This window comes from Pan paniscus, chromosome 20, assembly GCF_029289425.2.
Source record: "Pan paniscus chromosome 20, NHGRI_mPanPan1-v2.0_pri, whole genome shotgun sequence".
Taxonomy (NCBI): Eukaryota; Metazoa; Chordata; class Mammalia; order Primates; family Hominidae; genus Pan; species Pan paniscus.
The window spans coordinates 41,765,463-41,783,160 of record NC_073269.2 but is presented as its reverse complement, the minus strand read 5'-3'; the positions used below and the strand labels follow the sequence as shown (position 1 = coordinate 41,783,160).

Sequence of the window (17,698 nt, the reverse complement as noted above, 5' to 3'; positions counted from 1 at the left end):
TGTCTTCACTCACTGAGTTTGGCCCCAGAACGACTTCAGCAGCCGCATTTTCACCATTTTATTCATTAATGTTGTCAGATGGTTTAGTGGGGCATGTGGGGAAAGAAGGGTAGGAGTTGTCCCCCCATCCCTGTGCACAGGTCAGGACATGCTGGGGGCTCCTGGAGGGAGAGGAGGATGGGGTCAGCCTAGCCCCTCCCACCCCAGATTTGTGCGAGGGCCCCCAGGATGGAGGGTGGTGGGGGGATGGGCAGACCCTTCAGTCCAGGGTAGGGAAGCTGAGATTATAGGTTAGGGACCCACATGAGAAGCAAGTTACAAAGTTAGAAACCTGGGGTAGTGGTCGGGGTTCAAGAAAATACAAAACAAGGGATTTGGTTGGGCCAAGATCCAGTGAGGGTGAAGGGAAGGAAGGACGGCCCCTCCCAGCTGGTGCTCAGCAGTAGCTTCGGGTCTGGCCCTCAGAGTGGAGGGACCAGCTGGGAGTGGGGTAAGGGGGTGGGGGACCAGCCCCCTCCCCTCTTTGCCCTCCATTTCTGTACAAGGACCCTCGGTGGAGCTCGCCCCCCCTTCCGTAGGCTGGCGGGGCTGCCCTGTAGAGCAGGAGAGGCTCAGGAGGGCCCCAGGGACCCGGCACCCTATGAGGGGTACAGGGCCCCCAGGGTGCCCGTTGTTTCTGGGGAAGGCGGGGGACTGGGGGACCTGGATCTGAACGGCTTCGGGGGTGGGCAGGAGGGGAAGAGGAGGAGGAAGAGGCAGGTGAGGGACCCCTGGGCCCTAGAGCTAGGTTGACGTAGAGGGGCTCAGGCGGTGTGGGGCGCCGAGCAGGGTGCTGGGGGGCTGAGTAGCCAAGGTGGTCAGGGGGAAAGCAGGAGGGGGCTGGCGGGTAGCTGAGCAGGAAGTCGGGGGACCTGTGGAGTGGGGGTGATTGGCCAAGCATGCCGTAGGAGGCATTGAGCCTGTCGGGGGGCATGGAGCGAAAGGGACTCCAGGAGCGGGTGGGGCCAGAATAGGGGGACCCCTCACTTGCCCCGATCTCATAGTACAGGTTCTCTCCCCTGTCGAGTGGTGCAGGGGGGCCCAGGGAGCTCCTCCAGACTGGGGCTGGGGAACTGGGCTGGAAGGATGGGGGGCCCAGGGGGTACAAGCCTGGCTTGGGGACCCCGAGGAAGGGTGGCAGGCACTCCCTGGGGGCTGGGGAGAAGAAGCCGGGGGTAGGAACCTGTGAGGGGACAGAACATGGGGACTGGGCTGCTGCCTCTGGCGCATCCCTGCCCCCGCCACCTGCCCTGAGCTGGGCACTGACCTGGGCAGGGCCTCGGAGTCCCCTCCTTGAGGTCCCCATGGGCCGCTGGCTCCTCAGCAGGCTTCCATCACTTTGTTGCCTTGGTAAGTAGGGTGGGGGTCCCGGGACCCAGGCACCCGGGTGGGCTAGGGAGTTGGGAGGTGGCCCACTCCCTGAGGTCCCCAGGGGCTCCTCGCCCACCTCCAGAGACAGCGAGCGGTGGAAGGGGGATTGGGGAGCAGGTGGGGTGCCCCCACACTCCTGCTGGCTCTGTTGCTCGGCCACCTGCTGAGCCCGCTCAGCCAGGGCCAGGGCCATGAGGCGTGCTGGGTTCTTAGGGGGCGGGGGTGGGGCACCCCCAGGGCGCAGGAGAGACAGGGGAGGGGGTGGCAGTGGTGACTCCATATCAGGACCTATATAAATGAATGGAGAGGGGTTCAGCTGGGGCCAGGCCCTCAGAGTCAGTGACAGCTGGCGGGGACAGGGGTGGGGTAGGCCGAGGACTCACCAAGTGGGCCCTGGGCTCCCCGGAGCTTGCTGCACATCTCCTGCTGGCAGGCGTCAGTCAGCGGGGCCTCGGCTCCACGCAGCAGCAGGGGTATGAGATGGGGGCGCAGGCTCCGGCCGGGGCTGAGAGCTGGTGTTGGGGTGGCTGAGGCAGGTGCTCCCCCAGCCCCCAGCAGTTCTAGGACAGCGGGTGGCACTGATACAGCCAGGGGCTCTGAGATGTCTAGGGCAGCAGGCGAGGCGGGGCTGGTGGGCCCCCGGGGCGAGATGGCCTGGGGGGTCACCCTGGGTGGGAAGGCAGAGGCAGGGGCGGGGGGTGCTGGGCTGGCGGGAGGTGCGGGATCCCCTGGGGTGGGGCTGCTGCAGCGGAAGGTTAAGGGATCAAAGTCCAGCCCCCGGAGTCCCTCCAGGCAGCGGGGTGGGCTGAAGTCCAGCTCATCACCATCATCTAGCCAGGCTGAGGTACGGTGTGAGGGAGACCCAGAGAGTGCCCCCAGCCCAGCTGCTGAGGACTCAGAGGATGAAGAGGAGGACTCAGAGGAGGAGGACTCGGAGGAGGAGGACGAGGACAGGCTCTCGCAGGAGCCAGCAGGTGCTGGGCCCACAGGGAAAGCGTCGCTGCTGGAGTGGGGTCGCCGCAGCCTGTGCAGCCTCTGGAGGCCTGGAGGGGTGGGGTCAGTGAGACCATCCCTGAGAACAGGGCGCACAGCCCCACAGAAAGCTGGGGAAAGGACATGAAGAGGCGCCTCCTGGAGAGGGCCACAGTAGCTGTGAAGCCAGGAAGAGCTGTTCAGATTGACAGTGGAGACCATGAAGAAGACACTTCGGGCCCAAAGTATGAAGGCCCTGTGGCTGCCCCACAGGCTGTGAGCACGAGACCAACAGATTCACATACAGCTGCTGAGCCAGCAGGACAGCACCTGGGCTCCTGGGTATGTAGGAGGGCAGTACCCCAGGAGTGTGAGGATGGCGCGGTGGCTCAGAAGAGCCCCCAGAGGCACGGCTGGGTGGGGTGGATAAGCAGCCCCCCGCAGAGGTCGGAGAGCAGCACCCAGCAGCGTGGCGGGCTGTGAGGTAGCGATGGGGAAAAAGCCAAGCTCCCCATACAGTGCGGCATCCCTTTCTTACAACGCCCTTTAAATCAAGTTTCCAGAATGGCTAGAACTGAGCCGTACGATCCTTACACACACACCTGTGTATGATCAAACCCGGAAAGCAAGGGCAGGGAAGTCTGCAATTTGAGAGGATGCCACCAGTGGGGAGGAACTCGAAGGGGAGAAGGAATGGGGCTGCTCTAGTTCTGGCTGCTGGGTTCATGGGTGTCCATGATATTATTTTAAAATGTTCAACAGGAATAATAAAGACTTTTAAAGGGCCCGTCATGGACCAATGAGTAAGTTAAGTTCAGTGTGTGATGAACCAAAGGTGATACTGTATCCAACTCATTGTACATAAAGGCCAGGTTAAATTTTTCAAAAGCCCCAGGGCCCCCAAACGTGAAGTATAAAATTTGGAGGCCAAACCAGGGCCCCAATTCCTCCCGGCTCCACATGGGCACAGGTAGCGCCCCCCACTTGCCCCCCTTGCTCACCAGCCCCGCTGGCCTGCGATGACAGAGACTCCTCGCTCTTGGCAGATCTCAGTGTGACAGTGTCGGGTCTGCTGCCTGCAGGAGAGGGAGAGGTAGGAGGGCACTCCAGCGACCATCGCTACCCACCAGCCCATGGCCCAGCCTCTCACCTGAAGGCTGCGGTGGGGCACGGGTGCCCCCCAGCCAGGGCAGGGGCTTCTTTCGAGGGACACTGGGGCCCCGGCCCAGTGCAAAGAACGTCTTCCAGCTGCTGCCCCCTGGCTTCCGCTGCTTCTCCCCTCTCTCCCCTTTCCTCCTGCGGTTTGGGGGAGAAACAGGAGGCCGTCTGAGGAACCAGGCCTCCACCTGCCCCTCGCCGCCCCCAGCATCCCACTCACCTTTCCGCAGGTGAGGCCGGGGCCTTGGGAGTTGTGGGCTCCGTGGGCGTCCCCAGCCGGCCCTGGGTGCGTGCCTGGGCTTCCTCCAGCGTCAGCAGGCGGGTGGAGGGGCAGCTGCCCGCAAGGGACTTGGGCCTGGGGAGCAGGCAGCGGCCTGGGGAGTGTGGAAAGGGGGCAGCTGTCAGCTCTGGGGCCGCCCAAGGCCACAGGCAAAGCCAAGCGCCACAGCCCAAGCCCCGGCCCCGCAGCATGCCCACCCGGGCTGGCAAGGCAGGGGGCCGGGGCGGATCAGGCGGGAGCAGGCGGGCAGCAGGCAGGTGGGAGGAGGGCGGGGCGGGACGAGCTGATGAGGCAGCTCCCGGCAGCCAGCGAGGGCAGCGGCTCTGGCTTCAGTTACCTCGGGCCAGAGGGCCCTCCGACGTGCTGAGTCCTGACTGGGCTGGGGTCCGGGGCAGGGCGGGGAGTCTGGGCGGGGCCGGGGCGGGGTCAAGTCTGGGGACCTCCCACCTCCTCCCAGGTGGACCCATGGCCCCAAGCGCCCCCAGGAGCTACAAGGGGTGAAGGAAGAGCGGCGTCCGGGCCAAGAGGTGGGAATCCTGAGCGGAGGAGCTGAAATGAGAAGGAGGGGGGCGCGGGGAGGGAGAGGCCGGGGCGGGATCCTCAAGGAGCCGGAGGGAGGCCCAGCTTCAGTGGGGTGGGGATGGGACTGGGAGCCCACCTGCCCTCCCCCTGCAGCCCTGATCGTGGTGGGCAGTAGCCAGGACCTCAGGGGGTGGGAGGGCATACCTGCAGGGTCGAGGCCGGCGGAGGTGAAGGTGTCGCTGAACAGGACGTCCACATGGGTGAGCAGAAACTCCACCACCACCGACTGCACCCGAACTTCCCGGAACGCCGCCGCGCCACCCATTCCCACTGACTCCAGCTCCATGGACCTGGGTGGGAGGAGCGGGAGGGAGGCCGGGTGCCTTGAGCCCAGCCAGCAGGTTCTGGCAGGGCAATGAGGGGAGCCAGGGGGGGCAGTGACTGTCTATTCAACACCTCTGACCTCAAACTGATCACGCCTCGCCGGGCTCTCAACCTTCCCCCAGACCCGCCCCTCCTGCCTTCCCCATCTCAGTGTGGTTCTTCCTGTGGCTCTGGCCAAACACCTTGGGGTTGCCCTGGGCCCCCCTCTTTAACTCCCACAATCAATCTGTCACCCCCTCCACTGCCACCCATCTGGCCCAGCCTCCATCTCCCCCAGCCTGGACATCCCAGAGCCTCCTTCCGGTCCCCACCCCAAAGTATGCTCCCACCTGCAGCCAGAGGGAGCCTGAGACCACCTGAGTTCCATCAGGGCCCGCCTGGCTCAGAGCCCTGCCCTGGCTGCACCTCGCTCCAGGCAAGAGCAAAGTCCTCACTGTGACCCATGACCTGTGAGTCACCCCTCTGTCTGGTCCCTGTCACCTCTCTGACCTCATCATCTCCTCTCCCTCAGCCCCTCACTCACTCAGCTCCAGCCACACCGGCCTCCCTGGGGCTCCTCCAACACACCAGGCACCGGCCCAGGCCCAGATGTCTGCACCTGCCGTTCCCTCAGCCTGTCACTCCCCATGTGCGCACCTGGGGCCCTCCCTCATCCTCTGCAGGTCTTGACTCAAATATTGCCTTCTTAGTGCAGTCTTCCTCACCCACTTTATTCAAAACTGTACACTCCCTTCTCTGTACCCCTGGCCTTTCTCGTTTATTTTTCTCCGTACATCTTACGCCCGTCCTCTGACATACCACCTGTTTTACTTGTTTATGTATCTGTGCCCCCAGAAGAGTGTGAACTCCGGCAGGGGAGAGATCATGCCTGTCTCGTTCACCATCAAATCCTCCAGGCTTATTCTGCTGCTGGCCACAGAAGACCTGCCAAAGCCTCCCTTGCCACTCTCGCTAAAAACTTCACACTGCCCTGACCCTGCACACTGCCCTTCCCTCCTCCTCTCTCCTCCTCAGCACTCAACACCATCAGACTTTACTCTGTATTTTTCCTGTTGATGTTCATGGTCCATCTCCTCCATGAGAACATGAGTCCCAGGAGGACAGGGCCATGCTCAGTGCTGGGTCCCCAGTGCTGGGGACGGGGCCAGGTCCATGGGAGGTATTTGATAGACATGTATTCGATGAATAAACAAAAGAAAAGCTGGGCGGGTTCCTGGGGTGGTTTTGGGGAAAGACCTGAGGGGCAGGCAGGCGAGCAAGCAGCTCACCGTAGCAGGTTGGGTGCCCAGACAATGGCCAGGTTGTGGGCATGCATGCTGGTGTTGGCACTGTGTCTCGCCATGCGGGCCAGGTGCCTCAGCAGGTACTCCAGGGTCCTGGGGGTGGGAGCAGAGGGGGACACCTGAGCCTCAACCCCCTTGGAATCCCACCAAGTCCCGCCCTGCCCCTCCTGGTTTACCTGTAATGTGGCGGGGGCAGCTGCTGGATGACATCGTGCACCCGCACCAGACGCTCCTCCTCCCCAGGCACTGACATGGCCTCCTGAGATGGTGGGCAGGTGTGATGAGGTCTGGGCCAGAGGCGTCCCGGCCCCCTCCGTCCCGCCAGCTCCCTTACTCACACTGAACTTCCCATAGAGCTGGTAGGTGAGCAGAGGGTTCGGAAGCTCTCGGAAGTAGAGCTTGCAGAGGGAGGACACGCTGTGGATGTCCTGCAGGAAGGCAGGGCCAGACAGCTCCGGGATCCTCTCACTGTCAAACTCGTGCCTGAGACCACCGTGTCAAGGAGGAGGAAGATCCAGGTCAGAGGGGCTCGCTCACGTGGCCATGCTCCCCTTGCCCCTACCCCCAAGTACCCGCAGGTGGATGGAACCCTCTTCCCCAGGTCCTACACTGGGCTCTTCAGAGGCAGAACCTTACTGAACTCCCCAGCAAGCCTGTGTGGCAAAGAGAAGGGTGCCGCATTTACAGAGGAGGATGCTGAGGCTCAGACAGAGGTGCCTCTGCCTGCAGCTACCCAAGACTGTCTGACTCCAGAGCATGAGCGGCTCCTACCATGCAGCTGCCATTCTCCTGGCTGTAAGAGGGCACTGGAAAATGTGGACAAAATCCCAGCACCCTGCTACTCCCAATTCTCTGGTGGGGCCCCACTGCCTGTGGTAAAATCTCCCACCCATTGCCACCTCCTGCCTCCCTCTTGGCCACCCCCCTGCAGGCTTCAAGCACTCCCCTCTCAGCCTCCTGCAGGCCGAGATCTCGCCTGGCTCCTCCCCGCCTCTAGACCCCGCCCTGGCTCAGAGCCCTCCTGCGGTTCCCCCTTCACTTATAGTAAAAGCCAAAACCCTAACATGAAGGCCTTGCCTGCGCTGGCACGGGGACTCCTTGGCCATGGCCTCCTGTTGCTGTTCCCTTTGCACTGCTGCTCCCTCTGCATGGCCTGCCCCTCCCCTCCTCCAGGCCCTCGCATGAGGTGGCTCTGCCCTTGCCATCCAAAACTGCAGGCCTCCCTCCTGGCTCTTCGTCGCCATCCTCCTTACCCCAATCTGTTTTCCTCCATAGTACCTGTCATCTTCTGGTGAACTCTATCCCTCCCCTGTTTGTCTCTTCCTCTAGCCCATGGGCCCTATGAGGGCAGGGGTTTCTGGCTGTCTCACTCACTGCTGCGTCCCCAGTGCCTAGAACAGTGCCTGGCACGTGGCAGGTGCTCGGTGAAGACAGTCCTCGCTTAGACTGCTAACTCTACTCTCAAGAGAGCTGTCCCTGACCCCAGCCTTGATCCTGCCACTCCTGACTCCTGGTAACTGTGTCCCCAGCACGCAGCACGGGGCTGGAGTGGAGGTGCTGGGTGAGTGCCTGTGGAAGGACAGGGTTGGCTAAGGGCCCTCACCGAAGCCTCTGGATGTTGGAAGACACGCCTGAGAGCCGGTAGATCCCATCCACCACCCCGTGGGCCTCAATGAACTCGGAGCAGCAGCGCAGCACCTGGGGCACTGGGAGAAAGCAAGGTCAGGGCTGGGTGGGCCGCAGCCCTGGTGTGACGGGTGGGGTGGGTGGGCCCCGGCCTCACCATCCTGGCCTGAGTTGCTGAGGTGCTCGCCAAGATCGCAGCCAAACACCCTCTGTCGCAGGATTCCCCGCTGCCGCAGCCGCTGCCGAGAAGGGCGGGAGCGCATGAAGGTGCGGAGCAGGCCGGCCAGCTTCCCACGAGGCCGTGGCACAGCTGTGGGGGCAAGGGGCAAAGGGCAAAGGCAGGTCTTGTGGGGTCAGCATGGCCAGGGGCCTGGCGGGGTAGGGGCTGGGACCTGACCGCCTATTTCTATTACCTGAGGTCAGAGACGAGATACCCTGGGGAGCCGGGATGCCACATGGGGGGCCATCAGCATCTGCTAGGCGAAAAATGGGGTGGAAGGGATGAGTGGGAGGCAAAAGACGCAGGAGGCCCCACCCCTTCCCACCCCTCCCCACACCTCCCATCCATCCATGGCACTTACCCGCCTTCAGGCCCGGACCTGGCCGCTCTGTGAAGAGTTCCACACACTCACTGGGGAAGAACCCGACCTGAGGAAGGTCAGGGTCAGTAGCTGGGCCACCCCAGTTGGCAGGTACCCCAGCCCCACCTGTCCGCGCCCAGCTGGACTCACCTGGAAGCCTCGCTTGCCCCGCCACCAGCTCCGATCCTCTGTGGGTGGCATGTCGATCACCGAGACAATGTCTCCCACCTGGGAGTGGGCGGGTGGGAAGAGAAGGGTCAGAAGGAGCAGGGGGTGTGGGGAGCCCAGCTGGAATCTGCTTCCCCACAGCCTCACCTCAAAGGACAGCTCATCTGGCGCCTGGGCTGTATACCGTTTGATCACATGGGCGGCCGCCACTGCAGGGATATTGAGTGACGCCTCCTCACTGAGGAGCAGTCGCCGGCCGTGATTGTCCAGCTGAAATAGAGGTGGAATGTGGCAAGGACAGGTCAGAAGACGGTGTTAGTACAGGCATACCAAGCTCCTCCGCACTGGGTGAGGCCACTGCCTGCCCCCGTCAAGAGCCCCTGTCACTCAGAGCTATTGGTCAAACACCTAGATTCCTGTTTGTAGGGATGCAGCCCTGGCACCCTCTGCGGGTGGGGAAACCTCTAAGACAAACCCCTTTATTTCCCCTCACATGTCCCAGGACTCTCCCACCTGAAGGCTTCCCCATCCACCTCTGCACCTTCATCCTCCGCAGCAGATGCCACACGGTTGCCATCTAAAATCTCTCTGTGCTGGGCGTGGTGGCACACGCCTGTAATCCTAGCACTTTGGGAGGGTGAGCCTGGAGAATTGCTTGACCCCAGGAGTTCAAGACCAGCCTGGTCAACATAGCAAAACTCTGTCTCTACAAAACATATTTTTTTAATTAGCCAGAGGCCAGGCACAGTGGCTCATGCCTATAATCCCAACACTTTAGGAGGCTGAGGTGGGCGGATCACCTGAGATCAGGAGTTTGAGACCAGTCTGACCAACATGGAGAAACCCAGTCTCTACTAAAAATATAAAATTAGCCGGGCGTGGTGGCACATGCCTGTAATCCCAGCTACTCAGGAGGCGGAGGCAAAAGAATCACTTGAACCTGGGAGGCAGGGGTTGCGGTGAGGCAGGGGTTGCGGTGGGCGAGATCGTGCCACTGCACTCCAGCCTGGGCAACAAGAGTGAAACTCTATCTCAAAAAAAGAAAAAAAACCCCTCTGGTTTAAGCCACTCATAGCCAGGTGTTCTGTGAGTTACAGCCCAACCCATTTCTAACTGATATACATTTAAACCCTTGTATCCTTAAAGCCGAACACCTGCTAACACACACACGTGCACACACACACATGCTCACACACATTCTCTCACAGGCATGCGCCCACACAGACACTAAAATATCAACGCCTCCTCCACTCTGGCTCCTTTCTTTTCTATGCCCACACACACACCGAGGCTGCTTCTCGCCCCTCAGACACCCCCTCACCCACTCTGAACCTCCAAGCCCCCTGCCCAGGCCCACCTCCATCCAGGTGAGCACAGGCCCGCAGTTGAGGTTACTGTCCACCAGTCCTGACAGTGTCTCCAGGTACTGCAGCAGCAGTGGCACCAGCATCTGGGGGCAGGTTGTCAGGGTGGGCCTCTGTGAGTGGACGTGAGAGAGCCCACTGCCCTCCCACACTGCCCTAGCTCGTCTCTGGGCTGAAGTTCATCCTGAACACATGGGTGCTGCTCAGCTGTTAGGTACTGAGATATGGGCATATGAATGAATAAACAGGCTGGGCCAAGCTCTTGAGTACCCTAGTTGGTATGACCATGGTGACCCTCCCATGGGACCCCCTGGAACCCCCCATGATCCTAAAACTTAGCAAAGCTAAATGTAGCAGAAGCCTACTACGTTTCTAAGGCTTCTCCATTCATTCAGATTGGTTGGGACTTGGGCCATACCAGTATTTAAATATTTCTCTATCCCGCTGCCTTGATGATTTCACACTGTGGATGAGGACACACTCATGAGGCAGGGGCTGAGACAACAAGCAGGTTACCTGGGCAGCCCTGGCACCCTCGGGGGGCGGGGGAAGCTCCGGAAGGCAGGAGAACCTCCGGTCAAATATGCATCGGTGGAGGTGGGCATCCAGGGAACGAAAGTCATCGTAACTCCGGAGAACCGGCCAGGAACGGCCCTGTGGGAGCAGAGGGACAGAAGGGAGCAGGGGCCCCATGACACCGAGCTGAGGACTACAGTGGCCATTCTCTCAGGCTAGATGAGAGGCGGGATGGCCTCACCTGACAGGTCACCTGCACCCCGAACACCAGCTCATTCTCTCCAGAGAGGCTGGGCCCTTCACGGTCTGGAGACAGCAGGAGCTGCAGAGGGAAAGCAAGGCCCAGGTGGACTTTTGTCCCAGTCCTGACCTCCTGGGGATGGCACTATCTAGGGACGGGTTTGTGTCTCCCTTCTGGACCTCCCCGAGGACAGGGCCTGGTGATGTGCTGGTCCCTGACATAGAGCAGATACCTAACAAAAGTTGTTGTTGAATGAATAAAAGAACAAATGGATGAATGAATGAGCAGCTCTCCCCATCTGCTGTGGCTCCTGCAACTTTTGCTACTGACTGCTCAGACGCGTGCAGCAGCCAGTCACAGGGATAGGTTTCAGAAGCAAAGCACCTGATATCGTTGCAAGGTTGGGTAGGATATTGTCTTCCCTCCTGGGTGCAAATGCAAAGCCCCCATACCTGAATGTGGCCAAAGTCAACGTTCTCGTAGTGGAAATGGGCGCAGTCAGCCAGCCGTGGGAAGGGGCCTCGAGGAGCTGAGAGCCTGGGAGACAGGGGATGCGTCACCAGCAGCTCCTTGAGTCTCCCCAGCTCCTAGCTGAGCCCTTTCCTCCCTCACCCTCACCTCTTCCCAGGCTTCCCCTTCACACTGGGCCCCCCAGCAGTGGGTAGAGGCTGCACCGAGCCCTCCCCTGGGCCATCCAGGCTGTCAGTGCTGCGTGCCTGTAGAGCAGAAAGAATCAGAGGCCCCCAGAGATGGGAGCAAAGAGACAAGGAGAGCATTGTTATCTGGCAGCGCGGGCCCAGAGCCCCGGGCGCTCCACACACCGCCCTGAGCATGAAGCAGGAGGGCAGGTCGGGGGAAGTGAGGGCTGGGCTGAGGACAGGACTGCTTCTTCGTGTGTGGTCTGGGGTGGGGGACTGGAGAAGCAGGGGCCAGATGTGAGGCGGGGCAACAGGATGGAGAGCATGCTGGTCCCATCTCTCCCCCTGCTGAAAACCCTTCCGTAGCCCCTGCAGAGTACAGTGATCTCCTACCACTGTCTAGACAATCACAGCTCCCATCTCATCAGCCTTCCTGCTTCCAGCCTCTCCCCTCCTGCCAGCTTTTCCGCAATAGCCTGGATCGTTTTCAGAAAACACAAATCTGGCTCTATTTCTCCATAGATCCTGGGCCTTCAATGACTCCCTGTTGTCTTCAAGATGAAGTCTGAATTCTCTGGTCTGATAATCGAGACTTCCCTGAGCTGATTTCTGTTTACCTCTCCAGTCCCATCTCTTCCCATTGCCCCCACTCTCAGAGCTCTTGAACTTCTAGGAGTCCAAAAAAAGCACCCTCTTCTCATTTCCTTCTAGGCCTTTGCAAAGGCTGTTCCCTCAGCCTGGAACACTCGCCCCACCTTTCCCTGGGTACATTCATCCTCACTCCCACCCCTCAGGTCCCAACTCACATGTGCCCTCCTCCAGGAAGTTCTCCCTGACCCTTCAGGCTGCGCCTGGCATCTCCTCTGGACTCTCTCCATCCCCTGAGGTTTCCCCATCCCAGGTTCCATGCCTTGACCAGAGCTTCTCCCTTCACAGCTCTGATCACTCTGAGATGGCACTGGTGGTGACAAGTTCATCTCTCTCATTGGACTATGACCGGCCTCCCAGAAGGAGGGCCCCAGACTAAGCTCCCCAGCATAGAGCTGGGCATTGAGTTGGTGTTCAGACATGATTGTTCCTGATTCTTTTCTGGGTCCCCAGTGCCAGCCCAGTCGCGCAGCAGGGACTGGGTAAAATCTGACGAATAAATTAACCAGCTGCCAGACAGATTCACTGGGCTGTAGCATCTCCCTGCTCCATGTCCCTGCAACCCCCAGTCACCCTCAGGGTCTGTCCCCCTCCAGCCCATAAGGTTCCCCAAGGCAGGATGGGAGCTGACTCTCTCTGTGCCTGGAGCGTGGGGCCTGCACAGAGGCGGTCTCAGTGAATGTCTGCTAAGTGAGGGAATGAATGGATGAATGAGCGGGAGCAGCATGGTGGGAGAGGGAAATGGTGGGGGAGGGGGATGAGGACAAGGAGATGGAGCAGACCCGAGGATCAAGGGAGGTACAGTGCTGGCCTGTTGGGGTGGAGTAAGGAAGGAGTGGCTGGAGAGACGAGGCAAAGGCTCAGACTGATGCTGGGCGGGGGGGATTGAGAGGAACTGGGATAGGGTGAAAATGAGGGAGAAGGAGAAGAAAAGGGTCAGGCTGGGGATGGAGCGGGTGGGGGGTGGGGCTCGGGAATGAGAAAGGGGCTGTGGGGAGGAGGAGGGGGCTCCGCCGGGGAGGGCTGAGGGCTGGCAGAAGGATGCCGAGGAAGGTGCTGGGATGGGGGCTGGGGAAAGACCCAGGAGCCTCAGGAGGCCCCTGCAGGGGCCACTTGGGTGGCGCGGGTCCCTTCCTGGACCAGCCCCGCCTCCTCCCAGCCCGGGCCCTAGGTCTCTGTCACCCCATCCAGGGCGTGGAAGACGGGGATGCGCGCTTAGGGGGCGGGGTCGAGGTACGGGCTGGGACCCGGGATGGGGCCGCAGGACGGGAGGGACCACAGGACGGGAGGGACCACGGCTGAAGCACAGGCCGCGGGATCGGGCGGGGCCGGGGGCGGGGCGCGCGGGGCGGGGCTGCGCACGGACAGACTGACATCCGGACGGACAGGCTGACGGCCGCGTGGGACCCTCACCACCATGGTCGCGTAGCCTCCTCAGGCCCCGGCCGCGCTCGACCCCTCGCTCGCCGTTCTCGTCGCCGCTGCCGCCGCCATGGCGACACAAAGGGGAGGGCGCGAGCCGCGCGCGGGCGGCTGCAGACCCCGCCCCTAACGGCTGCCCGTGGCTCCGGCGCGCGCCCCACGGGGGCGGGGGGGGCAGCGGGAACGCGGCGCTGCTTCTCATTGGCTCCACCCTTGGCCTTAGGCCGATGCCCCGCCCACCCGGAGGCTTCTCATTGGTTTCACCTTGGGCTCCGCCCCGGCTCTGTGTCCTCGGTCCCGCCCCTCGAAGTTTGACAGCGCCACGCCCATGACTGCTTTTCATTGGCTGTCATCGCCCTCCTGAGACACGCCCCCAGGTTCTTTATGCTTTGCTTCCGACACTTCCAACACCAAGCAATGGACCCTCCCTTTCGTCCACTCCCAGTGTCCATTCTTCTGACTTTTTTATTTTTATTTTTTTAAGAGACAGGGTCTCACTCTGTCGCCCAGGCTGGAGCGCAGTCCTGCAATCGTGGCTTACTGCAGCCTCAACCTCCTGGGCTCAAGCGATACCTCCCAAGTAGCTGGGACTACAGGCGTGCGCCATCACGCCTGGCTAATTTTTTTTAGACATGGGGGTCTCACTATGTTACCCAGGATGGTCTTGATCTCTGGGGCTCAAGAGATACTCCCTCCTCAGCCTCCTTTCAAAGCGCTGGGATGACAGGCGTGAGCCACCACGCCAGCCCCTGATAGTCTTAACTGGATTCTCCCACGGCCTCAGAGCAGTGCCCAGTTCCTTAAGCAGCTTTTCAAAGTCCCAGTCCCAAGTCTCACCTTTTCAGTCCTGATCCCGACCCCGCTCACATAATGCCGAGGACGCTCCGCCCATGGACGTTTCTCATTGCCTCATATACCTTGCCTAGGACATAACCCGAGGCTTTCTGCGATTTGGCCTCCCCTGCCCACTGGACATTTTCTTGTTTCCCCTTCTACTGCTTATTACGGGCCAGCCTTGATTTTTTTTTTTTCTAGGAAAATGTTTAGGGGGAAATGCCAGATCATGCTTATGCCCCCCATAAAGCCATTCCCAATGGAGCCTGCTAATACTGAGCATGCCCAGATAACACTGTAATAACGCCCTTCACAAGAGGGTCTCTCCTTAGTCATGCCCTCAACAAATTCTCACCTCAGAGGGTCTTGGTCTGTTCATTCATTCATTCATTCATTCATTCACTCAAACTCTAATCAATTTGTACATACATCAATAACCAAACCAGGAGAAAATATACCCTGCCCACATTGGAGTTCAAAAGCTACTGGGAGAAGACAATGAACAAAATGAACATTAAACAAAATATAGAATATTAGGCCAGGCATGGTGGCTCACGCCTGTAATCCCAACACTTTGGGAGGCCGAGGCGGGCAGATCACTTGAGGTCAGGAGTTCGACACCAGCATGGCCAGCAGGGAGAAACCCCGTCTCTACTAAAAATACAAAAATTAGCCAGGTGTGGCGGCGGGCGTGCCTGTAATCCCAGCTACCTGGGAGGCTGAGGCAAGAGAATGGGTTGAACCCAGGTGGCAGAGTTTGCTGTGAGCCGAGATCGCGCCACTGCACTCCAGCTTGGGTGTTGAAGTGAGACTCTGTCTCAAAAAAAAAAAAAAAAAAAAGCTGGGGGCAGTGGCTCACGCCTGTAACCCCAGCACTTTGGGAGGCCGAGGCGGGAGGATCACAAGGTCAGGAGTTCGAGACCAGCCTGGCCAATATGCTGAAACCCCGTCTCTACTAAAAATACAAAAATTAAAATTAGCCAGGCGTGCTGGCGGGTGCCTGTGATCCCAGCTACTCAGGAGCCTGAGACAGAATTGCTTGAACCCAGGAGGCAGAGGTTGCAGTCAGCCGAGATTTTGCCACTGCACTCCAGCCTGGGAGACAGAGCAAGACTCTGTCTGAAAAAAAAAATATATTAGAAGGTGATTCATTCTATGGAGAATAATTAAGCAAGGGCTGGTGAAAGGGAGTGCTGAGGGAGGGGTGAATGTGCAGTTACTTATGTACTAAATTTGCTGAACTCACTCTCATCACAGGGATTTCCCACATGATATTCCTTCTGTCTAGTGTTTCCCCATCAACCCCTGCAGTGATTTTTTTTTATTTTTTAATTTTTCTGGGTACATAACAGGTATATTTAGGTATATATATTGAGGGGGCACATGAGATGTTTTGATACAGGCATGCAATGTGTAATAATCACATCATGGAGAATGGGGTCCTGCAGTGATTTTAAAACAGCTGCAAATTCTCTGACACTCTTCTTATCAAGACGCGGAGTCTATGATTGCTTTCTATGAATCTGGGTGGGACTAGGATAGCTTCAACCAATAGAAAACAATGGAAGTGACACGGTGATTTCTAAGGCTATGTGATGAAAGGCAATGCAGCTTCTTGACCAATGTTCTTGTCCACTGGAATGAGCTGTAGAACCATGGTGCATCATACGCGAAGTGTGACTATGCTGAAGCAGACATGCTTTGATGAAGCCCAGGCCAATGAAGCTATGTATAGGCATTAGTCAATAGTCCCAGTAGACTGGGAGAAGACCACGGAAGAAGTTCTGGAGGATTCCACTCCACAGCCATCAAGTCTATCAAGTCACCTTTGAGTCTTTCCAGGTGAATCCCCAGACATCATGGAGGAGACAAAAATTGTCCCCAACTGAGCCCTGTCCAAACTTCTGACTCTCAGAATCCATGAACATAATAAAATAATTGTTTTATGCCACTAAGTTTTGGGAGCGGTTATCCAACTAGAGTAATTAGGACAGCCCTTTGTTAACTAGATAATTTCTACCTGTCTCAGCTTAAGAGTGACTTCCTCAGGAATGCTTCTAGACCCCACCCGTGACCCAGCTAGATCAGGTTCTGCTACTATAGCATCTTTTATTTCTCCTTATATCTAAACAGCTATTTTTGTCAATTACATTTTTTTTTGTTAGTTTGTTTGTTTTTGAGATGGAGTCTCACTCTGTTGCCCAGGCTGAAGTGCAGTGGCACCATCTCAACTCACTGCAGCCTCCGCCTCCCATGTTCAAGCAATTCTCCTGCCTCAGCCTCCTGAGCACCTGGGACTACAGGCACCCGCCACCAAGCCCAGCTAATTTTTAGTAGAGACAGAGTTTCACTATATTGCCCAGGCTGGTCTCTAACTCGTGACCTCAAGTGATCTGCTCGCCTTGGCCTCCCAAAGTGCTGAGATTACAGGCCTGTGCCACTGTGCCCACTCTGATATCATTTAAATGTATGGTTTGCTTAGAAAGGTTAGAAACAGGCCGGGTGTGGTGGCTCACACCTGTAATCCCAGCACTTTGGGAGGCTGGGGCAGGTGGATCATGAGGTCAGGAGTTCGAGACCAGCCAGACCAACATGGTGAAACCCTGTCTCTACTAAAAACACACACACACACACACACACACACACACACACACACAAAAATTAGCCAGGTGAGGTGGCATGCACCTGTAATCTCAACTACTCGGGAAGCTGAGGAAGGAGAATCACTTGAACCTGGGAGGCAGAGGTTACAGTGAGCCGAGGTTGCACCACTATACTCCAGCCTGGGTGACAGAGCAAGACTCCATCTCAAAAAAAAGAAAAAAAGAAAAGAAAGAAAGGTTGGAAACAAATATTTACCATGTGACATACAGAAGTTACTAGAAATCCATTTTATCCCTCCATTTTGTAAATGCAGATATCAAAACAACCCCAAATCATATATTCTCCATCATTTTATTATGAAAAGTTTCTTTTCTTTTCTTTTTTGAGACGGAGTCTCGCTCTGTCACCCAGGCTGGAGGGCAGTGGCGCAATCTCGGCTCACTGCAAGCTCTGCCTCCCAGGTTCACGCCATTCTCCTGCCTCAGCCTTCCGAGTAGCTGGGGCTACAGGCGCCCGCCACCACGCCCGGCTAATTTTTTGTATTTTTAGTAGAGACGGGGTTTCACCGTGTTAGCCAGGATGGTCTCGATCTCCTGACCTCGTGATCTGCCCGCCTTGGCCTCCCAAAGTGCTGGGATTACAGGCATGAGTCACCGCGCCCGGCCATGAAAAGTTTCTAAATTACAGCAAAGTTGAAAAATTTTACAGTGGACACCCGCATATCCGCCACTGAGATCCTACCATGAACACTTTGCTGTATTTGCTTTATCTCACATCTACCTATTACCCTATTTATCCATCAACCCAACTCATCTCTGGATGCATTTCAAAATAAATTGTCGACATTGGTTTATTGTTCCCTAAATATTTCAGTGTACATACTTTTTTTTTTCTTTTCTTTTTTTTAAAGACAGGGTCTAGCTCTGTAGCCCAGGCTGGAGTGCAGTGGCATGATCTTAGTTCACTACAATACAGCCTTGAACTCCTGGGCTCAAGTAAACCTCCCGTCTCAGCGCCCCTCCCCGCCCCTAGTAATGGGACTGCAAA

At 58.1% G+C, this 17,698-nt stretch overlaps 1 protein-coding gene across 7 annotated transcripts; it reads right to left on the bottom strand.

Annotated features, from left to right (window-relative positions):
* Window positions 1-43: 43 nt before the first annotated feature.
* Window positions 44-13,834, bottom strand: ARHGAP33 (Rho GTPase activating protein 33). 7 transcript variants are annotated; one of them, XM_055103018.3, is made up of 22 exons: window positions 13,205-13,830; window positions 11,124-11,221; window positions 10,958-11,042; window positions 10,506-10,586; window positions 10,265-10,402; window positions 9,742-9,834; window positions 8,532-8,654; window positions 8,367-8,444; window positions 8,217-8,283; window positions 8,049-8,111; window positions 7,793-7,945; window positions 7,613-7,715; window positions 6,348-6,492; window positions 6,186-6,268; window positions 5,995-6,102; window positions 4,547-4,692; window positions 3,761-3,914; window positions 3,533-3,678; window positions 3,384-3,458; window positions 1,794-2,453; window positions 1,307-1,698; window positions 44-1,222 (listed from the first exon to the last, which is right to left on the bottom strand). In XM_055103018.3, exons 1-22 carry the CDS (start codon window positions 13,208-13,210, stop codon window positions 437-439), a joined length of 3,783 nt encoding a protein of 1,260 aa, XP_054958993.2. In that variant the 5' UTR covers window positions 13,211-13,830; the 3' UTR covers window positions 44-436. The 7 variants fall into 7 exon arrangements, with proteins under 7 accessions (XP_054958993.2, XP_054958994.2, XP_054958991.2 ...); XM_055103019.3 differs by having other exon boundaries at window positions 8,049-8,108; window positions 13,205-13,820; XM_055103016.3 differs by having other exon boundaries at window positions 44-1,698; window positions 13,205-13,834.
* Between the last annotated feature and the right edge of the window lie 3,864 nt (window positions 13,835-17,698).